Source organism: Chenopodium quinoa, unplaced genomic scaffold (assembly GCF_001683475.1).
Source record: "Chenopodium quinoa cultivar QQ74 unplaced genomic scaffold, ASM168347v1, whole genome shotgun sequence".
In the NCBI taxonomy this organism is placed as follows: Eukaryota; Viridiplantae; Streptophyta; class Magnoliopsida; order Caryophyllales; family Amaranthaceae; genus Chenopodium; species Chenopodium quinoa.
In genome coordinates this window covers 300,939-328,438 of record NW_018744955.1, presented here as the reverse complement: position 1 = coordinate 328,438, position 27,500 = coordinate 300,939, and the positions used below count along the sequence as shown (strand labels likewise).

The 27,500-nt window shown below is 33.0% G+C and overlaps 2 protein-coding genes across 3 annotated transcripts; both read right to left on the bottom strand.

Annotated features, from left to right (window-relative positions):
- Positions 1-4,884: 4,884 nt before the first annotated feature.
- Positions 4,885-8,484, bottom strand: LOC110706321 (cytochrome b5 domain-containing protein RLF-like). 2 transcript variants are annotated; one of them, XM_021884222.1, is made up of 4 exons: positions 8,115-8,484; positions 7,859-7,976; positions 7,496-7,630; positions 4,885-5,336 (listed from the first exon to the last, which is right to left on the bottom strand). In XM_021884222.1, exons 2-4 carry the CDS (start codon positions 7,899-7,901, stop codon positions 5,221-5,223), a joined length of 294 nt encoding a protein of 97 aa, XP_021739914.1. In that variant the 5' UTR covers positions 7,902-7,976; positions 8,115-8,484; the 3' UTR covers positions 4,885-5,220. The 2 variants fall into 2 exon arrangements, with proteins under 2 accessions (XP_021739914.1, XP_021739915.1); XM_021884223.1 differs by having other exon boundaries at positions 7,859-7,973.
- Positions 8,485-14,150: 5,666 nt separating this feature from the next.
- On the bottom strand, positions 14,151-15,479 carry LOC110706290 (ribonuclease 3-like). Its single transcript, XM_021884184.1, has 3 exons — positions 15,320-15,479; positions 15,032-15,187; positions 14,151-14,749 (listed from the first exon to the last, which is right to left on the bottom strand). Exons 1-3 carry the CDS (start codon positions 15,431-15,433, stop codon positions 14,321-14,323), a joined length of 699 nt encoding a protein of 232 aa, XP_021739876.1. The 5' UTR covers positions 15,434-15,479; the 3' UTR covers positions 14,151-14,320.
- Between the last annotated feature and the right edge of the window lie 12,021 nt (positions 15,480-27,500).

Here is a 27,500-nt window from a genome sequence, read left to right as displayed (position 1 = left end):
CCTTACTTTACACGGTCGTGTAACTTTGCATACGAATCTATCTACTCAGTTCGTCAACCAAGAGAGAGAGTCCACTTTACAAGTCCAAAGGGGGTTCTATCCCAAAATCATATGGCAATAGCAGGAGTAGCCCATTAACCTTATAAAGTGATTAACTCTCTCTTCTTCAAGTAATGTGGAACATTTTACATGTGGTGATACTCTAAAGGTTTATTCTTCAACATGAACTTAATATATACATACAGGGGCTTCTTCAATGATATGGCTTTTGAATAACTCTAAATACATCAAACACAAACCAACCCTTTATGATTTGAACAGTTCTTGAGCAATTCCAATTAACCTTCGAGTCCGAGTTCACGAATAATGGATTTCGTTGCGAAAACTTAGGGGCCATGTGTCACTAAGATATATATACTGGTGGGGACGTATTTTGCTTCTAAGGCAGTGAGTCCCAAACCACAGCACAACAGTTGAAGGACATATCTTTGATCAGGAAAGTGCTATAGTTCTTCTTTATTTTCCTTGGAATCAACATGTATTTTCCCAACACATTACTTGCCATAATTTTGTATGGAATTTTTTTTTACGGTTTACTCTAGAGTTGTGTCTCACACTTGCTCTATTATTGTTTTTCTTTACTTTTTCACTAGAATAAATCATGTGCAAATATTTTTTTGGGCAATCAAACAAGAGCAAAAGGAATAATTTCTCAAAAACTACTTCTTCCGTTTTTTTAGTGGACATGTTTTGACTTTTAATACTATTCATAAATCTTATTTTGAGTAGCTTATGTGATTTATATTTAAGACAAAATATATTCATTTGGAGTCTTGTTTGAATTAACTCAAAATATATTTTCTTAATATCACTTTTTTATAATTTTACTTATTGATAATTAGATATATTGATCATTAATTTAGTGTCTTTGCAAAGATGAAAGAAGAAATGTGTCAACTAAAAAAACGAAGGAATAATATTGAAATCTATGTTTCCATGATTTGTTGTTCATGCTTCTATAATGACTTTATATGTTTAAGGATGGTTCTTTGTAGAATCAGGACGGAATCCTACCGAATTTTAAAAGGGATGAATCTAGATCCACAGCAACAAGTTCAATTGTATGATGCACTCACATATATGATTTAAATTGCATCATCAATGGCAACAATAAATAAATAAATTAATTAATTAAAAATAAAATTAAAATTAAAAAAAAAAATTGTTTTGTTTTGCTCCCTATTCACCCTCTCACCAAATAAATAATACATGTATGTCCTTCTCGTTGCAGCACACATCATGAAAGTAAGCATCAATATGAATATGATGGTCACACCTCCTCATGAGATGCCTTGACTCCACGGTTGCTTGGACGTTTTTTTTTTCTTTTTCTTTCCCATCTATTTTGTATTTTAGTATGTAACAATATTTATTTATTTCCATTTCCCTTCCTTGGGCAAATGTTGAATTAGGAGCCTAGGAAGTGAAAAATTGTACGTACTGTATTCATTGGATGTTTCTATGATTGCAACTTTTCCTAATTAATTGGTCAACATAACTCAAAATTGATGATTCCTTGCATAAATTAAATTCATAATTCTTGTCAAAAGCTGACAATTTTTAATTTCCTTGTTTCAAATAAAATAAAATGAAATTTTTTCTTTAAATAAGTGATAATTTTAATTATTGAAAACCATGGTTATTCTACTCTAGAAGTCTATGACGACCATGAAACATGCATAAGAATAAAAAGTAAAGTTGATAATTGAATGGATGCATGATGAGGGAATATTTGAATGGATAAATTGGAGTAGTAATTTCTTCTTCTGCTTGAATGCCTTAATCGATTAATCTCATAAGTGATGGTAGCTAAATAAACCAACATGAAGATTACCCGGAGGTCATCCATTCTAGTACTATTCTTAATCATCTGCCTCATGTCAAGCGATGTGATAAAGTTTTACATGGGCTGTTAATGGTCTACTGTAACCCTCCTGTTTTATCCAGGCTTGGGCCGTTGGCAACAGGAAACCCAGTAACATAAAAGTTATACCTCTAAGGGTCTGTTCTCATTGACTGAAGTCAGCTGAACTGAACTGAACTGAAATGAATATTTTATAAGAGAAGGAAATTAGGAGCTGAACTGAACTGAACTGAACTGAGCTGAACTGAACTGAGCTGAATTTCAACGTAAGAGAACAGGCCCTAACACAATATTTTGTAAGAAGTAGTTAAACCCCATTTGTTACCTAAACTCCTAAATTTCTAATTTTGCAAATCAAGTTGCTGTTAAATTATTATTCAATGGAAGTTAGGGAATCCGTAGCATTTTGTACTTTGTATGTAACATAACGTCCAACGGAAAAAGGTCTTCATCATTAAATTTGTTGGCTATTGATACAATTTGTAAAGTATATATGATAATGAGGAAATATATTTAAACAAATTAAAACTATTTTCTTTTTTTCTTTGAAGGGGATGTTTAAACTTACACTAAACTTAAAACAAGACACAATGATTATCTCTTTTCTTAAATTGGGGTTTGCCTATTGTAAAGGTGTAAAGGATATGTTTTGTTGCGTGCTTTTTCAAGTTCATCAGCAGACAACTTTCACTTTTTTTTCTTTTTTTTTTTTTTTTTTGGTTGTTGTCAAAGTTATAAATCCACTATTGGTGTTGCACCACCTGTACAACATCATCTACTACAATATCCAAATAACATATCCTTGAACTTATCTAAAGATTGGATTTTTCCGTTACTAGTCCGATTGCACCGCGCGCGTTGCGCGCGCACCAGTTTGTGAAGCTTATTAAAAAAATTATTAGCAAGACGTATAAGTTAGTTATTTAGCTTAGTTTTTATGAATTGTACATGCTAGCTTAATTTTTGTAAAGGAAAATTTAACAACAACAAACCAATCTTTGCTCCATTCTCCCAAAATAGACTAACCTTTAAATCTTTCCAAAATATCATCAAAATTTTGGCCCTAGTTTCTCTACTTCCTTTTCCTTTTCTTTCCTTCTCCTCTTCCTCTCCTCCTCTATCTTAAGTAACCCTGACTGACTAACCCCGAACTAAGTAATTCTTCAATTAACCCCTAAATGAACCTTTAAGTAACTGCTAACCGAGTAACCCATGTCCGAACTCTTTAAGTAACCATGACCAAATTACCCAAGTAACCCCTGACCGAACTCCTTAAATAACCCCTTACCATGTAACTCGAGTAACCCCTGAACGACTAACTCGAGTAACCCATGTCTAAGTAAATCCTCGAGTAACCCTTTATCGAATAATTCGAGTAACCCCTGATCAAGTCATCCCTCAAGTAACCCTTAACCGAGTGAACCTCTCGAGTAACCTCTATCGGAACCCCACAAGTAACTCATGACTGTGTAACTCGAGTAACCCCTGACTGCATAACTCGGATAACCCCTAACAAAATAACTCGGGTAGCCCCTGCCACACAGTGTGGCTTACAGCACCAAAATGTTGTTTGATAATATATGTTGTGACAAAATCGAGTTCAAATAAGTGAGAAAAGATAAAACAATAATAGGAAATTATAGGTCGCACTTACTCCCTCTCTCTCCCTCGAGCCTTCTCCTTCGTTTATTTTATTATTATATCATATACTCTTTCTCTATCCTTTTCTCTTAGTTATATTCCCTATTTATCACACCATTTATTTCTCTTCCAACCCCTTGCATTTCTCCTGTCCCTATATCTTTTTTTAAGCCTCTTTCTATCTCATCCTCTTTCCTTCATAACCCATATTTCTATCTCTCCCATTTTTTTTTAATTTTTTTTCTCTAGGCCTTTATCCCTTCTTCTATCCTACCCCTTATCTCTTTTGAACTGGAATCTCTATCTTTCGGTCTGCCCTATCTCTTAGCCTCTCTTTGTCTTTCTTTTCAAACCCTTCACTTTCCTAGTTCTATTTCTCTCTCTCGATGATTTTTTCGATTTGGTCCTTGTTTCTCTACCTCTCTTTACCTTTCTCTCCATCTCCCCTTCCTCTCCTCCTCTATCTTAAGTAATCTCTGACCAACTAACCTTAGACTGAGTAATTCTTCAACTAGCCCCTGAATGAACCCTCAAGTAACCGCTAACCGAGTACCCTTGATCGAACTCTTTAAGTAACCCTTATCGAATTACTCAAATAACCCCTGACCGAACTCCTATAATAACCCCTTACCTAGTAACTCAAGTAACCCCTGACCGAGTAACTCGAGTAACCCATGACCGAGAAACTCCTCGAGTAACCGTTGACCGAGTAATTCGAGTAAATCCCTGATTGAGTAATCCCTCAAATAACCCTTAACCGAGTGAACCTCTCGAGTAACCCCTATCTGAACCCTACAAGTAACTCTTGACCGAGTAACTCAAGTAACCCCTGACTGCATAACTCGAATAAACCCTAACAAAATAACTCGGGTAACCCCTACCACACGGGGTGACTTGCTACACCGAAAAGTTGTATGATAATATATGTTGTGACAAAATTGAGTTCGAATAAGTGAAAAAGGATAAAACAATAATCGAAAATAAGCTTCTCACTCCTAAAAACAAATGAAGTATACAATCTATGTGTGACCTTGTAAGTGGGGTTTTACGGATGTTGCTATAAAAAGTATGTTGTTCTTGTTTTTCATAGATTGTTTTGCATTTGAGTTAAAACTCACATGTCATGCTTTCGCCCTAAAATTAAATAAAATTGGAAATCAAATGATAAATTTATATTGATCACATGCTTTATATTCAGATTATGCCCATTAGTAGAGATATACAACTTTGGTATGTGCAATATTAAATCAAATTCAATAGTATGATTTGTATATATATTATGCCAAATAATAAATTAGGAAAGTAAAAGCAAGGATCTACAGTCATGGCAGAATTAAACTAACGATTTAAAGTACGCATGGTTCTCACACAATACAAGTATACAATACAAAGTACAAACCCCTCACTCATTAAAGATGCCAATTGTGGCTTTTAAAATAAAACAAAACAAAAAAAAAAATTAATTAAGTAGGATTGCTCCACAAAATCATACAATGATTCATGATCTTAATTAAGAATCCAGCATATATATAATTAATTAAACATGAATAAAGTAGCCCTAAATTATCTATTTAAGTTGAATAGAAGTATCATAAGCAACACCAGCTTGCCAATAAGTAAGGATGAATTTAGGAACCAAAACCCATCTAGCTCTCTTACTTACACTTCCATCTAAGAAGAACCTCACTGTTAGAGGACCCCTTGGTGGATTTGCTATGTCCCAAACTGCTCCGTACGCTCTCCGGCATCTCTTCCATTCTAGGGCTTCTTCCTGTACATTTTTTAAAGACATCACCACCAAATATACATGAACGTAGATAGAGCTTTTACAATTGATTTCTCATTATAAGTGTTAAAAAAATTATGCGAAAGCCTATTTATGCAACCGGACACATCTATATTTTTCATCGTAATAAAACGATGTGTACTAGCTAGTGATTTATTATATAATTGAATGGTGGTGAATTGCAATTGTATTTATTTAATTATCACAGGTGACTTAATATTAATACATTAATTATTCATTGAACTACTATATACCATTTGTTAATGTAAATCCTCTTATAAATTAAATTATGATGATTAATTTCAACATTGAATTTATTACTTCAAATTTTGGAGAGAAAGGTTTTTTAAAAAATTTTAATTTCTATATGTTTGCTTCTCCACTCCAATCAATATAATAATCAAATTCAATTAAATTGTTTTCCTATTGGACATACATTATAATTATTTCTAGGGTTTAAAGATTAATATTGAACCATGCATCAAGTTAAAGAGAAAAATTACAAAAATATTTATTTCTTTATCTTAAAAAAATAAAATATAAATAAAAGGTTATTTTTGTATATAACTCAAACATTTCAACAGCAGTGTCATTGGCCACTAATTTTCAAGGGACAACATAGTCATCTAAGATTTTACTACTAAATAACTTTATGATGGAACAATCATTTTCACTTCAAATTTATTTTAGTGTTGGGGAGTGGGGTAGCACTAATTGATAAGAGCTTTCCTCAGTTTGAAGGAGAAATAAAGATAAAGCTTTATCAATATCTAAAATGCATCAGGAGTATAATAACTTAGAAGGGAGTAAGGGAGGGAGATAGACTATGTTGGATGGGTAATGCTCCGAGTGCTATGTATTATATGGCCCCACGAAACTATACAAGTAAGACATAATTGTGATAAGTCTTATCTATATAAGTAGTCAACTATCCTAGCTGCTTGGCAATGGTCTTGAACAATTTATAAAAGGCGTGTACTTGGGTATAATACTTACTATACACTCTTGACCATCATCTCAATTGCACAAAGCCACAAAGCATTAAAGCAAGACGAACCTCTTTAGGTTCAAAAGAAAGCCTTCTAACCTACTCAGTCTAATTCATTTAACACTTGATCTATGGGAATACGGAACCTAGATAAAGTAAAGCATCGTGCCAAAATAATGATATCCAGAGATTTCGCCAGATAAGGACCATTTGTGGGGAATGCATTCAGGCTATTTATATCCTTACAAAAATATGAACAGTTGAGAACCGCCGGGCAACACCCAGTGGCCAGCACATTCATTTCTGGTGAATACAGGAAAGAAGGCTATAAGCGGTGATAGGGACACAGGGTATGGTTGTACACTTGTACTGCTCAGACTATAGATAATCATCATATTTATTGTGGTTCACTTGGTAGACATGCTGAAGCAATAAGAATGGGGACATTGCTTAGAACACCTGGAAGTTAAGGCCAACTAAATGATAGCCCAACTAAAGATAAAAGCTTATGATCACTCATTGTATCTAGTTTTCATGAAAATTTTTGCAATATAAATGGGGGCATTGCTACACGTGGAAGCTAAGGCTTCATGGTTGAGAGTACTAATAAGGTCTTCCTTTGTCTATTATGCCATTGTTTAATCCTATCTATTATGAAAGTCACACTAATTGTTCCTGCTATTTCATCTATGCAAAGGTTATAATTTTCTAACACACCATAAAACTCAGCAGAAATTCTTTCCAAAATCACCACAGGACTCAGCAGTCAGCACCTAAGCATATATATTAAAAAAAAAATAAAAAAAATTAAATCAAATTCCAGGTTTTGACAGCCTGTACCCTTCTTCCTGATCCCATACTAATTCCCATAGGTGGCATTCTTTTATCTACTGACTACTGTTTAATACAATGGACCCTGTTTTTTTCCCCTATTGAATTCCTTAAACAGCAGAAGCAGTGTGCATTTCATTAAAGAAAATTTTAAAATGCAAACATGTCAGCAGACAGAACATAAAATTAACTTCCGGATGGTAACAAGGATATTGCTCACAGCAGGCAGAACATAGCATATGGATGGTAACGAAGATAGATAAAACTGGGCACAATAATGAAGACAAATAAAGTACATAGCTAACAGCAAAAACAGTGTCCATACCTCCAGGGTGAAATTTCATGTATGGAGAAGTGTTATACACACGTCCATGCACAACTGTCCACATGGTGCCTTCTGATTGATGTTGTTTTACTTCACTCATAGGTATAAGCCTCCTATTTGACTGGCCATTCAATCCTATATTAACAGTTACAAAAAATTAACATTAAGGAGCATTCCTGATCACTTAATATAACCAAAAAGCAAGACATCTAACTCTTGGCCTGCATGCACAGTTATGGTATTTGATCAATTAAAAAGGGTTGAGAGGTGGGGTGTCTCCTGTCTGTTATCAGGCTTCCCAACACCCCCAAGCAAATTCATCCATACACAACAATTCAACAAAAATATACTACATGAACCAACCTGCAAGGTCAGGATGCGTACGAGTAAGCTTGACCCAATCCATTGGACTAAAACCTTTTTAAAAAGGAACCTTGGCCTGAAGGTTTCAGTTCTGATGATTCCTTTAATGGTTTCCCTGCTGGTTCCAGTAATTCAGTTTTAAAATAGATAAATAAATAAGTAAATAATGCATTACTTCAATTGATGCAACAATCAAGCTTAGAGGAAAGTCAGGACATTCGTATTAGGGGGTTAAAAAAAAGTTTGGGAAGCTTACATCACAAACATAGAATCATGGATTTGGGGAAAAGACTCATCAAATGGATCCAGCAAGAGCAACCGTTCTGCAGCAACAACAATAAATAACCATAATTAGCCGCCGGATTAATACAGAGCAGCAACCAGACGATTCGGATGCAACCTAGTAATGGCCACCATAGAATCAAGCAGTAGCATCGAGGCCACAAAACACACTCATATAACTCTAACCCATATAAAAATTCAAGCAAATATCATCAAAATTCTAAAAAGGGCATTTAACAATAACACCTCTTTTAATACCAATTACAATTCATCATTGATCAAAACGTCCTAGCACTGTTCATAAGGATTTTCCAAAGCAAAACTACCTCAACCCAATTTGGCTTTTATAAGGGTTATGGACTTATGGATTATTACTAGAGTGCATCTGTGCTACTCCGTAGTATATATGTATTATGTATAGTTAGATAGAAGAAAATAGTATAGAAGTGAAAGTTATAAAAATATTTTTTTTTAGACTTTTGGAGAAATTTATTGAAAAGTTAGAAAACCAATTTTTAAATTTTATAAAAAAATTGTTATGATTTAGGGCATGTTCTCATTGACTGAAATGAGCTGAACTGAACTTATTAGAGCTGAACTCAACTGAACTGAATATTTAATAAGAGAAAGAAATTAGGAGCTGAACTGAACTGTACTGAACTTATTAGAGATGAACTGAACTGAACTTATTAAAATTGAACTGAAAATAATCGTATGAGAACAAACCCTTAGCTTTACGTTTCAGTTAAACTTGGGCATTTTTTTTTACCTCAATGTATAATGTAATTATGCTATCATAAATATATAAAATGATAATTGTAGATTCATTTTAAAATAATTTTGTTTGTTTTTTAAATTTATACTCCGTACATACAAGTGCAATATAATTTAAAGAAAGAGAAAATTTATTTATTTATTATTTTTTTTTACTAGATTTTTTTTTATTGGTTAAAAAACTATATTTTTTATATATGAAAGTGCCTTTTTATATAAATTATAAATCTCTTCTGATCTCCTCCCCCCACAAAAAGTTTGTCAAAAAAAAAAAAAAGGTGCAACATAAAGCCTTAAATTAGGCTGGCTCGCATTCTTTTCACTTATAAAGTATTTTACTATGTACTCCCTCCGTCTCCCAAAGAAGGATCCATTTAGATTGATTTCGCAGGTAATAAGAAACTTAATTTGTAAGTACAAATGTATGGGAAAACAGAAATCAACAATAGTTTGCAATTAATATCTAGAGAGAGAAAGTCCTACATTTAAGTTTTTATCTTTATCCTATACAATAAACATGATGTAATAATGCACTAATCCATGTGATGTTTTATTAGCCAATAAGTTTAAAGTACGGAGTATTGTTTTACAACAACCAATATAATTAAAATACACAACACTGCCAAGCTGACACTTTTAAAAGGAAGGGAAATGAATAGAAATTGGGAAAAATAATTGGATCATTCTTTTAAGACTAAAATTAAGCCAAATAGATCGTTCTTTCGGAGACGGAGGGAGTACATAAAATTGACATATTAGTCTAAACTCTATGTCAAATTGTCAAGAGTTAAAAAAAAAAACCTTATCCAAACTTAATTTCCCATAATCAAACTTATATAATTAATTGAACTTCAAATTTTACATAAAAGTTTGGTGTAGTTGTGAATTGAAGATTAAAATAAAATAAGTATTCACCTTAAGTAAGGGCTTGGGAGATAAGGATTTATTTTGTTCACCTTATTTTCACTTAATTTAATTCAAATTTTACAATTTCATATAAGTTTAGTTTAGTAATTAATAAGGGTTAACCATGTACAAATTACCACAAAAATAAATTTTACTGTAATAACTATAGATAAGTGAAAATCAGGTGAATTGAACACACAATAAGTAATAGACACGTGCATGTAAAAGGATTAGTAATTTGTAATAATCATGTGAGGATTACCCAACAAACTATCATTACACGATTATTATTGTGCTTTAATTTGTCTTTAATTGTGGTGGAAGTATTTTTTATTTATTTAATTTTTTTTTTTTTTATCAAAATCTAAGTGCGAAACGTAATTTCCAACTTTTGACTCTACTGAGGAACATGTCGGCCAAATCACTGCCTATGGTTTCCAAAATTCCAAACCAGGAGTTTTATGGCTTTGGCCGTGGCAATTTGCAATAACTTAACCAAATTTGATTTTTAATCAAACGTACTAAAAACAAGTGTTATTTCTCTTAGAGTGATTTCTCACAATATTGTCAAAATAAAAATAAATTCTAATATTGTCAAAATAAAAATAAATTCTTCTAGTGTGCGGATTTTAAAACTCAAATAATTGAGTCACACGAAAAAATATGTGTAGAAAGTGAAAACTCAAAACTACGTACCTTACCACTTCGGCACTTAACAATGCTATTTTTATAAAATAAGGGTCTGTTTGATTTAGTGAAATAAGCGAAATGAACTGAAATGAATTAAGCTAAAATGAATTGTTTATGAGAGAAGGAAATTAGAAATTTAACTGAACTAAAATTAAGCTGAATGGGACAAATCCTAAGTTGTCGTAGAAAAACATTAGGACATTGGACTTGTTGTTGATGATAGTGGCTGATCTAGAAAGGCTACCTGAAGATATAAAACTTTAAAAGATACTCTGCTCCCACTATCATTTTGTGTTTGCTCTATTGCAGATAATTAATATTTATAACTTTGATCACCATATATCATTAGTAATAGTATATGAGAAATACTATAGTCGTGTGAGATTTTCTTAAATTTGTTTTATCATCAACTTTTAAATATCACATTGATTTTCTTAAATTCAATTCATTATCAACTTTTAAATATCACATTTTTATAATTATTACATAAATCGAGATAAGTTTATGTTTAAAAACTAAGACATGTTTGAAGACCACAACTGTTATGAAGATATATAAAGCTGTTATATTACAAGTGTACATATTTGTAAGAGAATTTGGACAACCCAAATATCCAAGACAATCAATGCAAAGTATCAAACCACGCCCACTAATTCCTAAACTAGTGAAATTAGGTCGAGGAACAAGGCCCAATATATGTTCACAACATGGATTTCAATTGGCCCAATATGTTCACAACATGGGTTTCAATTGGCCCAATAATACGTTTCATCTGTTAATGAGCTGAACAGATTTTTTTTTTCTTAACTTATGCAGCCCTGGCCTGGGTTCCCAGTCTCCGTCGAGAGAGACACAACTTTTTGCCCTTATTCCGTAATTGCTACCTTCATTTCCATATTTATGGGTTGGTTAGCGGTTTAAATATCGGTTAGTGATATGTTTCAAAAAAAAAAAGTATCGGTTAGTACAAAGTACATTAGTCAAAAACCGTAGTGCAAAAATTCATCCTATAACTCACTTTGTTAGTTTGAGGTTATGAGTTCGAACCCCAACTACATTTGTTTGAAATTAGGGGGATATCCCTACCTCTCCCTAGCTCTACTCTCAGGCATTGACATGCAAAGCTGAATTGACTTAATGTAAAAAGTCAAAATATATACAGTCAACCATTCTAGAAATGGGGGAATATATAGGAACTTGGAAGAATCCGCAATTGATCTATTTAATTTTGGAGTGAATTTGTGTATTACAAAGTATATTCTTTTGGTTGATATTGGAGTAATCCCATATTCTCCTTGAGTTGAAGAAAAAAAATATGATAGCTAATTTAAAAGGAGACATTCAAAAGCTGAAAATGGAAGGAAAGATCAAACAAGTGGAGTAGCTAGTTGGATTAATATATTATATAGTCTATACATTCAAGGTTGTCAATTTAATTTTAGCAAAAGTATAAGTTATAACTACTTATGCACTTTTATAGTTTTTTAGTTAAAATACTAACATTAGTCGTATCTTATCGATCATCATGCTTGGTATATATAGAATGCTAATCACAATTTTCCAATACGTAGTCCTTACTAAAAGAATTTGGTCTTTTGGTTAGGTTAAATTTGATTCTGTACACACAAAGCGTTTTGTGTGAGACCGGACTCACGTGAGACCGGGCTCAACAATAAAAGGCCAACAAAAAGGCGCGGGCTGACTAAACCCGATTGCGAGGCCCGCGACACCAACTCCGCATTAGTACCGTGTCTACCTCCATTTTCATGGCTTGTTCTTCGCTGTTGTTGATACTCAGAAGAAGGAGGTTGAGCTTCGAAGACCAGCTTCCAAGTCTAGATCGAGAGACTACCGATTCTTTAATACTCTGACCTTTCTCTCTCCTACACCAAAAATGAAGTTATAGGAGAGAGAAAATTGGATCAAAAATCTGGTATCACTTGAAACCAGAACGACAATGGCGGAAAATTTAATAAACAAAGTAACAGTTGCCTTGTTACTAACTTTATTGTTTAATTTTTATTTATTTATTAATTTAAGCATTTATGATTAATCTTATCTTAATTATTACTAAAACAGGATAGGAATTAAACTTCCAACAGTAGAAGGAAGATTTGAGCATTTAACGGTTGAAGCAGATTGTTGTGTCAGTACAAGAGCTCTTCCAACAGTACCTAATACTGCTCGTTTAGTTTGATTGGTATTACATTGGCTGAAAGGAAAAAGCTCACTATCCTTAAAGATATTTCGGGCATTGTTATACCTGACCAATTATACCTATTATCAAACATTATAACTATAATACCTGACCAAATATACCTATTATCAAACAAAATAAATCTAATACCTGACCAATTATACCTATTATCAAACATTATAACTATAATACCTGACCAAATATACCTATTATCAAACAAAATAAATCTAATACCTGACCAAATATACCTATTATCAAACAAAATAAATATAATATCTGATCAATATAATCTATTACCAAGCAAAATAAATCTAATACCTGACCAATATAACCTATTACCAAACAAAATAAATCTAATACCTGACCAATATATCCTAATACCGAACAAAATAAATCTAATACTTGACCATTATACCTGTTATCAAACAAAATAAATCTAATACCTAACCAATATATTCTATTACCAAATAAAATAAATCTAATACCTGACCAATATATCCTATTATCAAACAAAATGAATTTAATACCTGGCCAATATATCCTATTACCAAACAAAATAAATCTAATACCTGACGAATATAATCTATTATCAGACAAAATAAATATAATACCTGACTAATATAACTTATTATCAAACAAAATAAATCTAATACTCCGTACTCGAAAAATATTAAAAAACCGAGGGAGTATCAAATATTCAACAAACATGTTACTCCGATATACTCTAAAAAGCTTGGTCAGATAATGAAATTTTACTGCACATAATGCAATTCAAGTTGTATGAATGCTTTTTAATGGACTATTCTTGTAAAATACAGCTATATGTATAGGATGACTCAGATAGAGTATATTCCGCTTCATATTACCATATTTACCAATAAAGCAGCCAAGCTTCTATTTGGGAACATCAGTGCAGAAAATTAGTACAAGTCATACAAGTTCTTGACGAAGAATTGAAATTTGAGAAAGTCGCCGCCATTGTTGAGAGTCCTTTCATGGTTGAAGGTTTGCAGAAGAAAGCAATAGAGATGAAGAAGAATAAGAATTGAAGAAGAATATAAAACCGGGCCGCGCGCGAGCCTTATAATAGAACGGACTCACGTGAGTCCGTTCTACACAATATTTTTCCCTGTACACAACCCTAATTCTACATGTTTTCGAAATAGTACAAGGCCATGTTATTTATTTTCCGTATTGAACTGTATTGATTTTGTACCAGATTGATCTAATAAGTTTCGACTTTGTTCATGTTAATTAATAATCATGTTTGAGCGTCATTCAAAAATTATGATAACAATAGATCATCTTTATTTTGTTTAATATAAGGATCACAAATTCACAATCACATAGGTTGACTTAACTTGTTTATTTAAAAACAGGGTAATATATTTCGGAGTACTACAATCTAAAACATAATGTCTCAGAGATTGAGATACACTTTAGTTGAATATTATTGAACTTATACGATGAAATAAAGTACATAATTAATAAGGGAATTACATCTTAAAGTAATATAATTGACAATAGGAATTGTGGTAGCTTAATACTAATTATACTTCAAAACAATTGAAGTAATAACTAACCACAATTAATTAATTGTCTTAATTTCTTGATTAATAATAGGAAGAGAATTGGATATTGTTGTCGCAATTACCACGTCCACTAGGAAGGTAAGGGCATTGGATGAGTTTCTTCCCCGATTTATCGGAGCATAGAGTGACTTGCCAAATTTGCTTGTTACCTTGAGCATTTGTGTTACAAACAATCCATGGATGAAACCCGGTGGCTCTAGCAATGGCGGTCTTGATGGTCTTGAGAGGGTAAAATCGATTATCCGGTCGGATCCCATACCTTGCTAGGGCTTGTAAGATATTAACCTTCTTCTTAAGGTACAAGGCACCCTCAAAGTAGTCAATTTCACCTAGAATGTCTTTGGTGCATGTACCATGCTTATTCCACAAATGCACCCAAAATTTCCTTCCGATTTGTGGGCATGTAAATGTTGGCCATGATTCTTGTAGCCTCTTCTCCATGAACTTAATCTATACATTAATTAAGAGAAATTAAAGTTTAATTAGAATTTAAAATAAGAATTATAACTAATTAGTCAATCTACTAATCTAGGCTTCAATTTGACTTAAGCATTAACTTTTGTGTACCTAAATTTTTTGGTGTACTTTTTAATTTAACATGCAAGTCAATATTATTTTTAATCCGGTCAATGGTTTAATTAAACAAAAAAAAAAATTATAGAATTGCACAAAATGATCATTATTGAATTGGTTAAATAGGATTAATTGCATGCATTAGTGTAGAAGATTTACCCGGCCAACATCATAATTGTCATCGCCACAGTTGTAGGGGAAACTACCATCGTTGTAGTAAGGCCATAGCCCATATATTGTAAAATCTGGTTTTGGCTTCCCGGTTGGTGGGTCGCAACATTTTGTCCCTCTTTGGTTACAGTATGATCCTAGCCACTGTATGAATTAACGAGTTCAATAGGGCACACCAACTTGAAAAAATAATACTCGTAATAATGTGTAAATTAAAGAATGTTACTACCTCGTATCAAATAGTGCAAAAGATAAAAACCAACATGAAAAATGTACCTGTTGCACAAAGTAGAAAGCACGTAAACCACCAGTTCGATAGCCAAGAGCACCCGTTGATAAACTTAACATTATAACAACCTTAAAAATCATCAAGCTCCTATTTTCTGCCATTTTCTAATTCTTCTTATCTTAGCTTAAATTTTGTATGATGAGATGCTTAAACTTAATTTGATGAAATATAATGAGGAGATATGCCCGTTATATATAGTATTTGGAAGTAGGGATGGAATACATATCCACCACCTTAGAAATTGTATTTAAAATTATGTTATACGATTGTTACATTAATTACATAATAACGTGTGTCTAACCTAGTGGCATCAAATTATATGGAGAATAATTATTAAGTTGAATTAGGGTACCGCGTCATTGTGATCCAATACAATTGCATGCATATTCTTCATCTACTAATTTTAAAATGTTGATCAAATGATGAATGAGTATAATTTTAATTTAAGAAAATTTTAACATAAATTATTAACATGACGTAAACTCTTCATGCTATTAAATTGTACAACTTTAATCTCAACTACCCAATACCAAGCTTAATTTTATTAACAATGCGCACTATAATGTGACATACAATGAAAATTTGTGCGAAAATAATTATCAACCATATTATATAAAAAAACGATTAAATTTAAAGACTATTGTAATAAATCCAACTTTTTAAGTTTTTATAGTTCATGGCTTCATGCAATGTAGAGCAGTCAATTCGAGTAAACGGGTCGGGTTTGGGTTGGGTAAGAATGGGTCGGGTCAACTTGGGTCGGGTCAATTCAGATTAATTCCATAACCTATGCGGGTCGGGTTTGGGTTGGGTCATGCTTGAGTTGGGTCCCGTCGAGTCATACTTCTTATCGGATTTGGGTCGGGTTACATTCGAGTCGGGTGTACAATAGGTCGGGTTTAATTCGAGTTTTCATGGGTGAAAACGGGTAGGGTAATTCTCGGGTTCGAGTCGGGTTCGGTTCAAGTCAATAATTTGCGGATTATAATCAGGTCGGGTAATTTTTAAGTCGGGTCATTCTCGGGTTCAAGTCGGGTTCGGTTCAAGTCAATAATTTGCGGGTTATAATCAGGTTATTGGGTCATTTTCAAGTCGGGTTATGTTCAAGTCAATAATTTGCAGGTTACAATTAGGTCGGGTCATTTCCAAGTCAGGTCATATTCGGGTTCAACTAACTATAAATAGATAATTATCATTTTTATCAAGCTAATTATTTCCTTTGACTAATACATATGACAATATACTAGGGAACTATAGTCTATAATTTAGGAAGATAATTATCTCCTTTGATCATACAACAAATATATACTATATTTAACTCTTAAATTTGAGGATGATGCTCCTTTCTTTGCAAGCCGGGACCGACTTGGTCTCTCAAGACAAAATGCTTTGATCAACAATAATAAGGTGGTCTAAATTGCATTTAAGGTGATTTGAAATCGGGTAATTAAGGAACAATTTGGGTTGAATTTAGGTCCGGTCAATAACAAGTTGTGTTAATTTCGAGTCGAGTTAATAACAGACTAGGTTGAATTTTTGGATTGAGTAAGTATTAGGTATGGTAAAATTTGGGTCGGGTCAATAACAAGTTGGGTTTTCTTTGGGTCAGGTCAATAACAAGTCGGGTTGATTTCGGGTCGGGTTTGTAACAGGTTGGGTTAAATTCGGATCGGGTTAGGAACGGGTCGGGTTGAAGTCAGGTCAGGATGGTAACAAGTCTTGTTAAATTCAGGTTTTGACGGGTTAAAACGGGTTTGGGTCAATTTCGGTTCAAGTCGGGTTCGGTGCAAGTTAATTAAATTGGCCGTTGTAAACCGGTAAATCGGTGGAAGTTGTAAGTCGGTTAAATGGCCGTTTAAAAGAAAATTGAATGGTTTCACCACCTAATTGGACTCCCAAAGGGTATTAGGGACCATGGTAAATATTTCGACAATTTTTATTTTCGGGTAAAAAAAGTCAAAAAAATTCAAAAATTGAAGGCTAATTATCCACCTTTTTTGAGAAATTTTGAAGGTTTCAGGGCCCATTGTCGAAAAGTCTTGAAATTTTATAGGATACATTTCGTGGTCATATAATTCCGTTTGGAACCATATATGATCATTACTTGTTGTCATAAATGTTCGTGGTAGGCTTGAATTAATGCAATCGATGCAAGTAGTGAATCGATAAATTGGTCATTTAAAGGCAAATTGGATGGTTACACCCACCAAATTGGACTCCTAGAGGTTATTAGGTACCATGGTAAACATTTCGACAATTTTTATATTCGAGCGTAAAAAAATCAAAAAATTTCAAAATTGAAGGATAATATTCCGGTTTTTTAGAAATTTTGGAGGTTTCGGGGCCTGGTGTAGAAAAGTATTAATATTTTAGGGGATACATCTCTGGATCATATAATTCCATTTGGAACCATATATGATCATTATATGTTGTCATAGATGTTCGTAGTTCAGCTGTCAAAAAAAAAAAAAAGATGTTCGTAGTAGGCTTGAGTTAATAATGATATACGTGCAAGTTGTAAACCGGTAATTAAATTGGCCGTTTAAAGACAAATTGGATGGTTCCACCAACCCAATTGGATTCCCGAAGGGTATTAGGGACCATGGTAAAAATTTTGGCATTTTTTTTTTCTGGACGAAAAAAGTCAAAAAAATTCCAAAATTGAAGACTTATCCATGTTTTTTGAGAAATTTTGGAGGTTTTGGGACCCGGTGTCAAAAAGTCTTGAAATTTTAGGGAATACATCTCGAGGTCATATAATGTTGTTTAGAACCATATATGATCATTATTTCTTGTTATAAATGTTCGTAGTAGGCTTGAGTTAATGAAATCGGTGCAAGTTGTAAACCGGTAAATTGGTCGTTTAAAGGCAAATTGGATGGTTCCACACACCCAATAGGACTCCCGGACGGTATTAGGAATCATGGTAAAAATTTCGGCAATTTTTAATTTTTATTTCCAGGCGAAAAAAAATTAAAAATTTCAAAATTGAAGGCTAATTGTTAAATTTCGAAATAATATGAAATGGGCCTGGGCAACCCGAACAAGGAGGAGGAGAGTTTGGTCCACAAACAAGGCTTTGGAGCTTCCATACTAAAACCAATTGGCAACAGTAGGAGGTACTTCTCTACCTTATAAAGTGAAACCATCTCTCCTCTTTCTCCAATGTGGGACACTCATAAGTGGGCTACAATGGGTTTCAACAATATCCACGCTTTTTGAGAAATTTTGGAGGATTCGGGGCCTAGTATCGAAAAGAATTTAGATTTTAGGGGATACATCTCAGGGTCATATAATTCCGTTTGGAACCAAAAATGATCATTATATGTTGTCATAATTGTTCGTGGTTGGCTTGAATTAATGAAATCGGTGCAAGTTGTAAACCGGTAAATTGGCCGTTTAAAGACAAATTAGATGGTTCCACCCAACCAATGGGACTCCCAGAGGATATTAGGGACCATAGTTAACATTTGAGCAATTTTTATTTCCGTGCGAAAAAAAGTCAAAAAATTCCAAAATTGAAGGCTAATTATCCATGCTTTTTTCAGAAATTTCGAAGGTTTCGGGGCCCGGTGTCGAAAAGAAATGAGATTTAAGGGGATACATCTCGGGGTCATATAATGGAGTTTGGAACCATAAATGGTCATTATATGTTGTCATAAATGTTCGTGGTAGGCTTAAGTTAATGAAATCGTTGCAAGTTGTAAACCAGTAAATTGGCTGTTTAAAGAAAAATTAGATGGTTCCGCCCACCCAATTGGACACTCAGAGGGTATTAGGGACCATGGTAAAAATTTCGCCAATTTTTATTTTTGGGCGAAAAAAATTCAAAAAATTCCAAAATTGAAGTCTAATATCCACGCTTTTTGAGAAATTTTGGAGGTTTTGGGGCCTGGTGCCGAAAAGGCTTGAGATTTTAGGAGATATATCTCTGGGTCATCTAATGTCGTTTGGAACCATATATGATCATTATATGTTGTCATAAATGTTCGTGGTAGGCTTGAATTAAAGAAATCGATGCAAGTTGTAAATCGGTAAATTGGCCCTTTAAAGGCAAATTGGATGGTTCCAACCACCTAATTGGACTCCTAGAGGGTATTAGGAACCATGGTAAACATTTTGGCAACTTTTATTTTTGGGGAAAAAAGTCAAAAAATTCCTAAATTCAAGATTAATATCCACGCTTTTTGAGAAATTTTCGAGGTTTCGGGGCTCGTTGATGAAAAGGCTTGAGATTTTAGGGGATACATCTGAGGGTCATATAATGTCGTTTGGATCCTTATATGATCATTATATGTTGTCATAAATGTTCGTGGTAAGCTTGAGTTAATGAAATCGGTGCAAGTTGTAAATCGGTAAATTGGTTGTTTAAAGGCAAATTGGATGGTTTCACCCAGCCAATCGGACTTTCGGAGATTATTAGGGATCATGGTAAACATTTTGGCAATTTTTTTATGTGTGAAAAAAAGTCAAAAAATTCCAAAATTGAAGGCTAATATCCACGTTTTTTTTAGAAATTTTAGAGGTTTCGAATTGCAATGTAGTCTTGAAATATTAGTCACGCAATTTAAATCTCTTAATATAAACTTCAATCCAATTTATTGTTGAAGAAACAGAAAGGCATTTGTTCATTCATTAAATTTCTTAAAAATTATCCTGCATTGATTTCATTATTGTTTAAATTTCTTTAGATAAGAGATTTATAGCCGATGTAGGGTTCAAATTGCATTTGTCGATCTTACATATAACAAGTGTGTATCATGGACATGTAGTATCATATTGAGTAGAGAGTGAGGGATATCTCAAGTGGTTAGAGCTTTCCTTACGTTTTTAGGTGATCTTAGTATCGATTCTCATCACCCGTCCTTGTGGCTTTCTAAACACAAAAAAAAAAGTACTTCCTCCGTTACGAATTACTCGCAACAAAGGGGTATTATTCGTGAGACATAAATTATTCCTTTGTTGCGAGTAATATGTACGAAGGGAGTATCATATTGAGCATAGTAACTAGGGCTATTCTTCAGTCCAAGATCAGACCGGACCGGACCGAAAAAATGAATAATAGACCAGACCGATTAAGCAAGGACCAAACCCGGACCGGATCGAAAAATCGGTCCAAAACCCGAACTGGACCGGTTTGGACCGATTTTAGAGTTTTTATTAAAAAATTTCCTAAATTTTAAATAATTTATAGAAAACTCGAAAAAAAATAAAAGGAAAACAATATTTAACGTCATTTTTTTGTATGTTAAGTATAAAAAAGCTTATATGACTACAGTTTTAAGGAAAAAACTATTCTGTTCCAAAACTGGTTTTTATAGCGTTTTGGACCGGACTAATGACCCAGAGACCGGACTGATTAGTCTGGTCTGGTTTGGTCTTGTCCATTTTTTCGGTCCGAACCAATGTTTGAACACCCCTAATAGTAATTCATCAACATGTTTTGAATTAGTGGCTCAATAACTCTTCAGTCGTGTATTTTATCAAACTTGAGCTATCAATAAAATCTATCTAAATGCAGAAACTTCTATGAGGTTAAAAACATAATGCACAACTCGATTGCTCGAAGCAGGTTTAATGTCAAACTTTTAAATAGCACACATAAGTATCTTGGAAAATTGGAAAGTATGTACCGCGCACCGTAAAGTGAAATTCAGCATGAAAACTGTTAATCATTAACCCTTTTGCTCAGTTGCTCTCCAATCTCCATGCATATTTACTTCTTTTTATTACATGCCACTTTTGAAGCATGCATTCAAGAATATTGAATTGAAATAGAACAAACACAAAATTCTAGGAAGAGTATATAGGGAAAGATGTAGGAGATTGTATGATTTTCATGATACTGAATCAAATGGAGAAAATTAATGTTCAAATTTAAAGTTAATCATTAATAGTAAGAACACGATTATTGGCGACATTTGGAGTAAAGATGAGGTAATATAGAAGTGAAATCAATTAGACATAACTGTTATGATGTCTAAACTAGAACTAGTTAATTACAAGTTCGAGTGACATTTCACTCTTCATATATAACTAACAAACTCTCATCAATCAATTGACTAGTTGACATTCACTAATCCATATGATATATACATAATATTAAGAGATGATATACAAATTTTAGAGGAATGGTAATGATTACGATTTACTAATTTACGTCTACTAATCCACATGATTACAATTTAAAAAGGAAAATGATAAATTTTTTTAAAGGACGGAGGGTATATCCTTATATAAGATTTGAATTTTCGTAAACTTCTCGTTTTTCAAATTTTTTGAGCCTGCGACCTTACTTCAAAATTTTTAAATGTTCTAACCACTAAACAATAGCTAATTTTATTTACCAAATTGATTCTTTCAACAACAAATTCCTTTTATTCATGGTTAAAATAGATAATATCTGAAGTCATGTTTAAATGCGCAATTATCTATCAACAATCAAGTATAACCATCGCGATATTATATGATAGTCGGTTAACTTTTTTTTTTTTTGGCCAAAATTACCGATGAATGGAATTCCAATGTTTAATTATCGAAGACTTATGATAAGTCGTCGATAAAGATGTGTTTTCAAATCATGTTGTGTAGCGTATCTATTACTTTACCTATTGATGCATAATAAACAAACGCAACTATTATTTCTTTGGCCAAACTTGTCACAAGGCTACGAGCGAGCCTACGGCCGTACGGCCGTACAACTCTTTATCGTAATATTAGTTCTTGCCTTTATCTTCAAAAAAAAGCCTACGGCCGTACAAGGTACGTACAACAAATACTTTCCGATAGAACATGAAGTTTTTGTAGGTAACAAACATGGGAACTTGCTTGAACTTGGAGGCCATCGATCGGACATTGTACATGCAAGCAATGACGGTTATTCACATGGTTTGACTTAAGGAAGAAATGCACATGTTATTGATACGTAATACTACATCTTATAACTTAAAACATACAACCACTATTTACGGTAATTCTCACATGTAACGGCATATATATATAGTTGACTTATAAATCAATTAATATGCATGTTATTCATAAGCTAAAAGGTGAGGTGCCTTAAGGTTATGTTCCCCTCCACTTGCTAGTTGCTACATTTTCATAACTTAATTATATAGTTCCCAATTACATACTTTAATTTTATAATCATTGATTGATGAAGCATCATAGATTATTTTAATTAAACATAGATAATTTAGAAAAAAATAAGAGATCTAACCAACTAATTATACATATGGAGTAATAGATAATTTATACGTTATCTTCTATAATGATTAATAATAGATAGAAGAAAAATTATTTTTTATAAAAATAAAACAAGTTCGTCAATTTCATGTGGAATTAGCCGTACACACCGTTAATCCACGATGATAAGAGTTTTTGATGCGTTGAATGTACCCGTTATTTGTTTTAGTTAGGTAGTGGAAATATTTTTTAAAAATAAAATGAAAAACTACAAGTATTTAAATAAGGTACAATTACAAGGCCGTACACAAAGGATCATGGGGAGTACAACTAGTAAACGTGTACACAAGAGTCTTAAAATGCGTAGAAACTACTGTATTTGAGAGAATCTCAACTTCTTCTCTGTCTTTAACTTTTCTTTAAGGAAAATGAGAATAATTCGTTCATTAAAAAGTTAACTTGTAGAGTTGTATGATTTTGAAACTAAATGGAGTGTTGAAGTACATAATGTGATGTAAGATAGATGTATACGGTGCATCCATGAAAATGACAATCTAGTATGGATCCGACATAATTCAATTTATTTGTTTTTATATTGAAACTATTGGGCGTAAAAAAAAAAAAGAGAGTCAAACGAGTTGGAGTAAGATGTTATGGTTAAATTGATGAAGTCAAATTGTTAGAATAATTTTTGGAATTGGAATTAATTTAAATTATAATTCCAACAATTATTTGTAGAGTTGGAGTTGGATTATGCATAATTCAACCTAATGCCATATCTATCATATATATAATCATATTGTGTTATGCTACTCCGGTAAACCCCAACAATCTAGAGGCAATAGATGAGGTACTGTACTAATTAATGATAACCATAATTGTACCATGGTAGTCTATGACAACAATCTTTTTTAAAAAATAACTATCCGATCCTTGCTAACTTCTTAATTATCTACCGTTCTTTAAAAAAAAAAAATAATAATAGTTGCACCATGGTCCATGGATACGATACAATAATTAGTACATGATTTTAAAATAACCGTCAACTTATAATTGATTTTATTATTTGAAGTAGATTAATATGCTATTAGCATAGTGAGGATGTACAAAATCATATCGAATTTTATTAGTACTTCCTCTTACCACAATCAATTCAACCCCTTTTCGGGTGGGGTGGGTGGAGGGTATTGAGAATCGATTCTAGAATCTCTTAGAATTGGGATGGAAGGTTTAACCACTTGAACTATCCCTCACCCCTCTTCAACTCTGTTAATTTTAACTGAATCTTTATTTATTTATTTTTTAAAAAACAAGAATATCAAGGCCTAGAGCCGTCCATAAAACCCAATAATTTTTAGAGTTGCACTTCTTCTCCCTGTGTGACCAAATCATACGAGTATTTACCAATTTGTGAATTACTGTCTTTATTGGTTTTTTCAAGCTTTAACTCTTGCAAATATACGAAGGACCTGTTCATATTTACTTATTTTTAGTTCAGCTCCAATCAGTTCAGTTCAGCTCAGTTCAGTTCAGTTTTATGCATTTTAATTTTTCAGTTCAGTTCAGTTCATTTCAATTCAATTCAGTTCAGTTCAGTTTAGTTCAGTTCAGCTCCAATCAGTTCAGTTCAGTTCAGCTCCAATCAGTTCAGTTCAGTTCAATTCAGTTCAATTCAGCTCAGTTCAGTAAATATGAACAGGCCCGAAGTATATATTTGGCTTTTGCTATTTACAAATACAAGTATATTTTAATAGAATGGTCTCAATAATTACTAAATATAAAATAAGGTTAGACGTCCCAAATTATAATCAGAGATCCATAGTTTTCGTACAATAGTCAATTAAAAATGGGATTTTATGTATCTGTAAATCATGTTCAGCTCAAAACATTCATTTATAGGCTATGCAATTAAGTTGTAAAAGTATAGGCCACTACTACCACCACCATCATAAATACCTGAATGATAAAACAAGAAAACTGAACCTCATAAAAAAGGAATAACGAGTCGCAGATCAAGCCGATTTACCGGCACAGGTTATTTATGACACGCCCTATTTTTTTTTTTTTAGCTAATATTAAATAAAGATAATCTGTTTTGTGTGTGGCTGACCACCTATAAAAAAAACAAAGCAACCCCTATAACACTGACCGATCCGAATAACCCTATTATACTGACCAAGTAGCCCCTATAACTCTCACGAAAAAGCCCCTATGTGACCGCTTGCATTGTAAATTAATAAAGTAACCAATATAACAATGATAGAGTAACCTCTATAGCAATGATGAAGTAATAACTGTAAAACTGTTTGAGTAACTCTAGTAACATCAACAAAGTAACCCCTATATAATGACTAGTCACGCTGTGTGGCCAGCTACATATAAGAATTTGCGAATAAACTACCCCTTGATTTAATTTCAGGATGAGAATAGTTCGGTCCAACAACAATTAAGTAAGGAGTAACTACTTCACATTATAAAGTGAAACCATTATTTTTCCTCTTTTCTCCAATCTGGGACAGTTAGAAGTGGATTTACAATTGATTTCAACAAGCAATGTTAATATGCTTTTGAGTTTTGATTTGACTAAACAGTTCATTGGTGCAAATTTTAGATGAGTAAATATAATTGTACACTTGTACGTTGTATGTATGATTTTAATATACCAAGTTGATCGATTTAAACCATAATCCATACTTCGTATTCTGGTTGTATATAATTCTTTGAACTAGATAAATTTTGAGTCTTAAGTCTCTTACCATTGAAACTGATATATATATATATATAACCCTTAATAAAAATGGAAAGTTAGTAACAGTAACTTTTGGAGTTATTACACAAACACCCTCGAAATTAATGGAATTCCGAAATTGCCCTTTATTCTAATTGGTTGATGCTTCATGCTTGACAGCTTGAGCGCTTTTTCACCGACTTCCCTTGCCTACTCCCTTAGCTCTCTTTCTTCTCATCTCAAAAAAAAGCTCAGAGTATTTATGGAAACAAGGAGAGAGAAAGCTAGAGAGAGAAAATATGTCTTCCTTCAACAACAATGGCGATGAGCTCAAAACCACCTATCATCCCTTCGACGATGGTTATGGGAGCTTGTGGAAGATGATATTTGATGTCGTTTTCTCCGATCTTCAGGTATAATTCTACTCCTTTCTTAATATTAAACTACCAACTAAAATAACAAAAACCCCATTTGTAATTCAATTTTTTTAAAAAAATATCCAGAATCATTTCTGGTGGAATTCGATTTAATAGGATGTCGTGATTTGGGAATTGAGCTATGGGAATTAAGTTATGCAAATTAATTAAGCTAATGGAATTATGTGAAAATTGATGCATGACAAGCTGAATTAATGTGGTATGATCTAATGACTTCTTCTTTGTTACCAGGATTCGTGGTGAAGGTGGTATTCCGAATCCCTCTCACACTCACTCTCTAAACTTACCATTGGAGCAGTTTTTGAGTTTAGTTTTTTTTCTTTGAATTAGCTGATCAATTACCACTCCTCTCTTGTGAATTCGATTCCTCCAGTTTTGGCCCGCCGTCTCCGAGGTTCCCGTTCAGTCTGAGATTGTGTTTCAATTTCCTCCATTAAAGAAGCTTCTTGAGGTAAGATCTCTATCCTTTTTATAATCATCTAATATCAATTTTGACAATCTTTTAACAGTAATCCTTTTTTTTTTTGCTACGTTTCTTCATTAAGCTTCTTAATTAATTTTCTCAAATTCGATTAATAACTCGAACTATTTTTAAATGAATGAGTGGTGATGAAACCTAAGAAAGGGAAAAAGAGGAGAGAAACTGCGATGAACGACGCCAGAAATAATAGCCATCAATTTGATGAAACTCAGAAATTTGTAAGGTATTTTCTCTCCTTCAATTTGATGTGGTTGAATAGAAATATGTAAAAATTGCTCATTTCTGGAAAATTAGGCTGTAATTTTTTTTCTAGGGCTTTTGCTCAGATTCTGTAATTTAGATGTTTGTTTTTTAATCATCAAAAATCATTTCTCGATCTAGCATTTCATTGTTAATCGAATTAGGTTGTTATTGTACTTGGATTTGAAAATAATTATCAAGTTTCTTTGGAATTTTGAACAAATTAGGGTGTATTTTTATTTTTTTACTCGACTTTATACCGCCCTCTAATTTCAAGCAATTGCAAAAAATAAAAAATTCTGGAAGTCTGTGTACACGACAGTGGAACAACAACCATACCAATTCCAGTTACTCGGGATTGCCGGTGATGTCCCTTGCTCACCAACCTCGTACTCTTTCATCAACACCCCGAGCTTGAAGTTGTTGCTTAAGATATTCGCAGGTTAGTGAATATTTCAATCAATACCATAAGAAAATCTCTTTTATCAACACCAACCTCGTACTCTTTCATCTCACTCCTACTGCATCTGTTAGTGAATCTAGAGTCTTCTTGATGATGAAGGGAGCGTACTTTTTTGAGTTTATTTGTTTTTTGGTGTTGAGTTATGAAATTATGAGTGATTTTGGAGGTGGATTTTGTGTGTTTGTTTATCACAATCAATAATAATCAATTTGCGGAATTTGTTTTTGTATTGTTCAATTTCAGATTACTATTAATTGGTTGCTCTTGTAATTTTGGATTGGTTCAAATTTTGTGATGAGAGTCTATTTGTTGAAATCAATTACTGAAGAATATATCGGCTTATTTGACTGATTTTTTTTTTCTGTTTTGGTTTATTGTTTGTTGCTGCCTTCTTCTCACTGTTAGAGTGTCAGGGCTGCTGAAGCAAATGCGGAGGTTTGTTTCTGCGGATTGTATCTATATTCTTTATGGAAATGAAAATGAATCACTGTTGTTTATGAACGGTAACATGAGAAGTAGCGTACTACAGCTTATACGAGGAAAGAGCCTTTGATAATATCTTCATATCACCTGGCCCTGGTTCTGCAATCTGTGCTGCTAATATAGGTGAGAGTCGTGAGACTCTTCTGCTCAA

Coding starts and splice junctions, on each gene's coding strand:
- LOC110706321 (XM_021884222.1), bottom strand. CDS start 7,901: ATGGATTGGGTCAAGCTTACTCGTACGCATCCTGACCTTGCAG. Junction 7,631..7,858: donor TACGCATCCTGACCTTGCAG/GTTGGTTCATGT, acceptor CTGTTAATATAG/GATTGAATGGCCAGTCAAAT. Junction 5,337..7,495: donor CATGAAATTTCACCCTGGAG/GTATGGACACTG, acceptor AAAAATGTACAG/GAAGAAGCCCTAGAATGGAA.
- LOC110706290 (XM_021884184.1), bottom strand. CDS start 15,433: ATGGCAGAAAATAGGAGCTTGATGATTTTTAAGGTTGTTATAATGTTA. Junction 15,188..15,319: donor CTTTCTACTTTGTGCAACAG/GTACATTTTTCA, acceptor TAATTCATACAG/TGGCTAGGATCATACTGTAA. Junction 14,750..15,031: donor ACAATTATGATGTTGGCCGG/GTAAATCTTCTA, acceptor ATTAATGTATAG/ATTAAGTTCATGGAGAAGAG.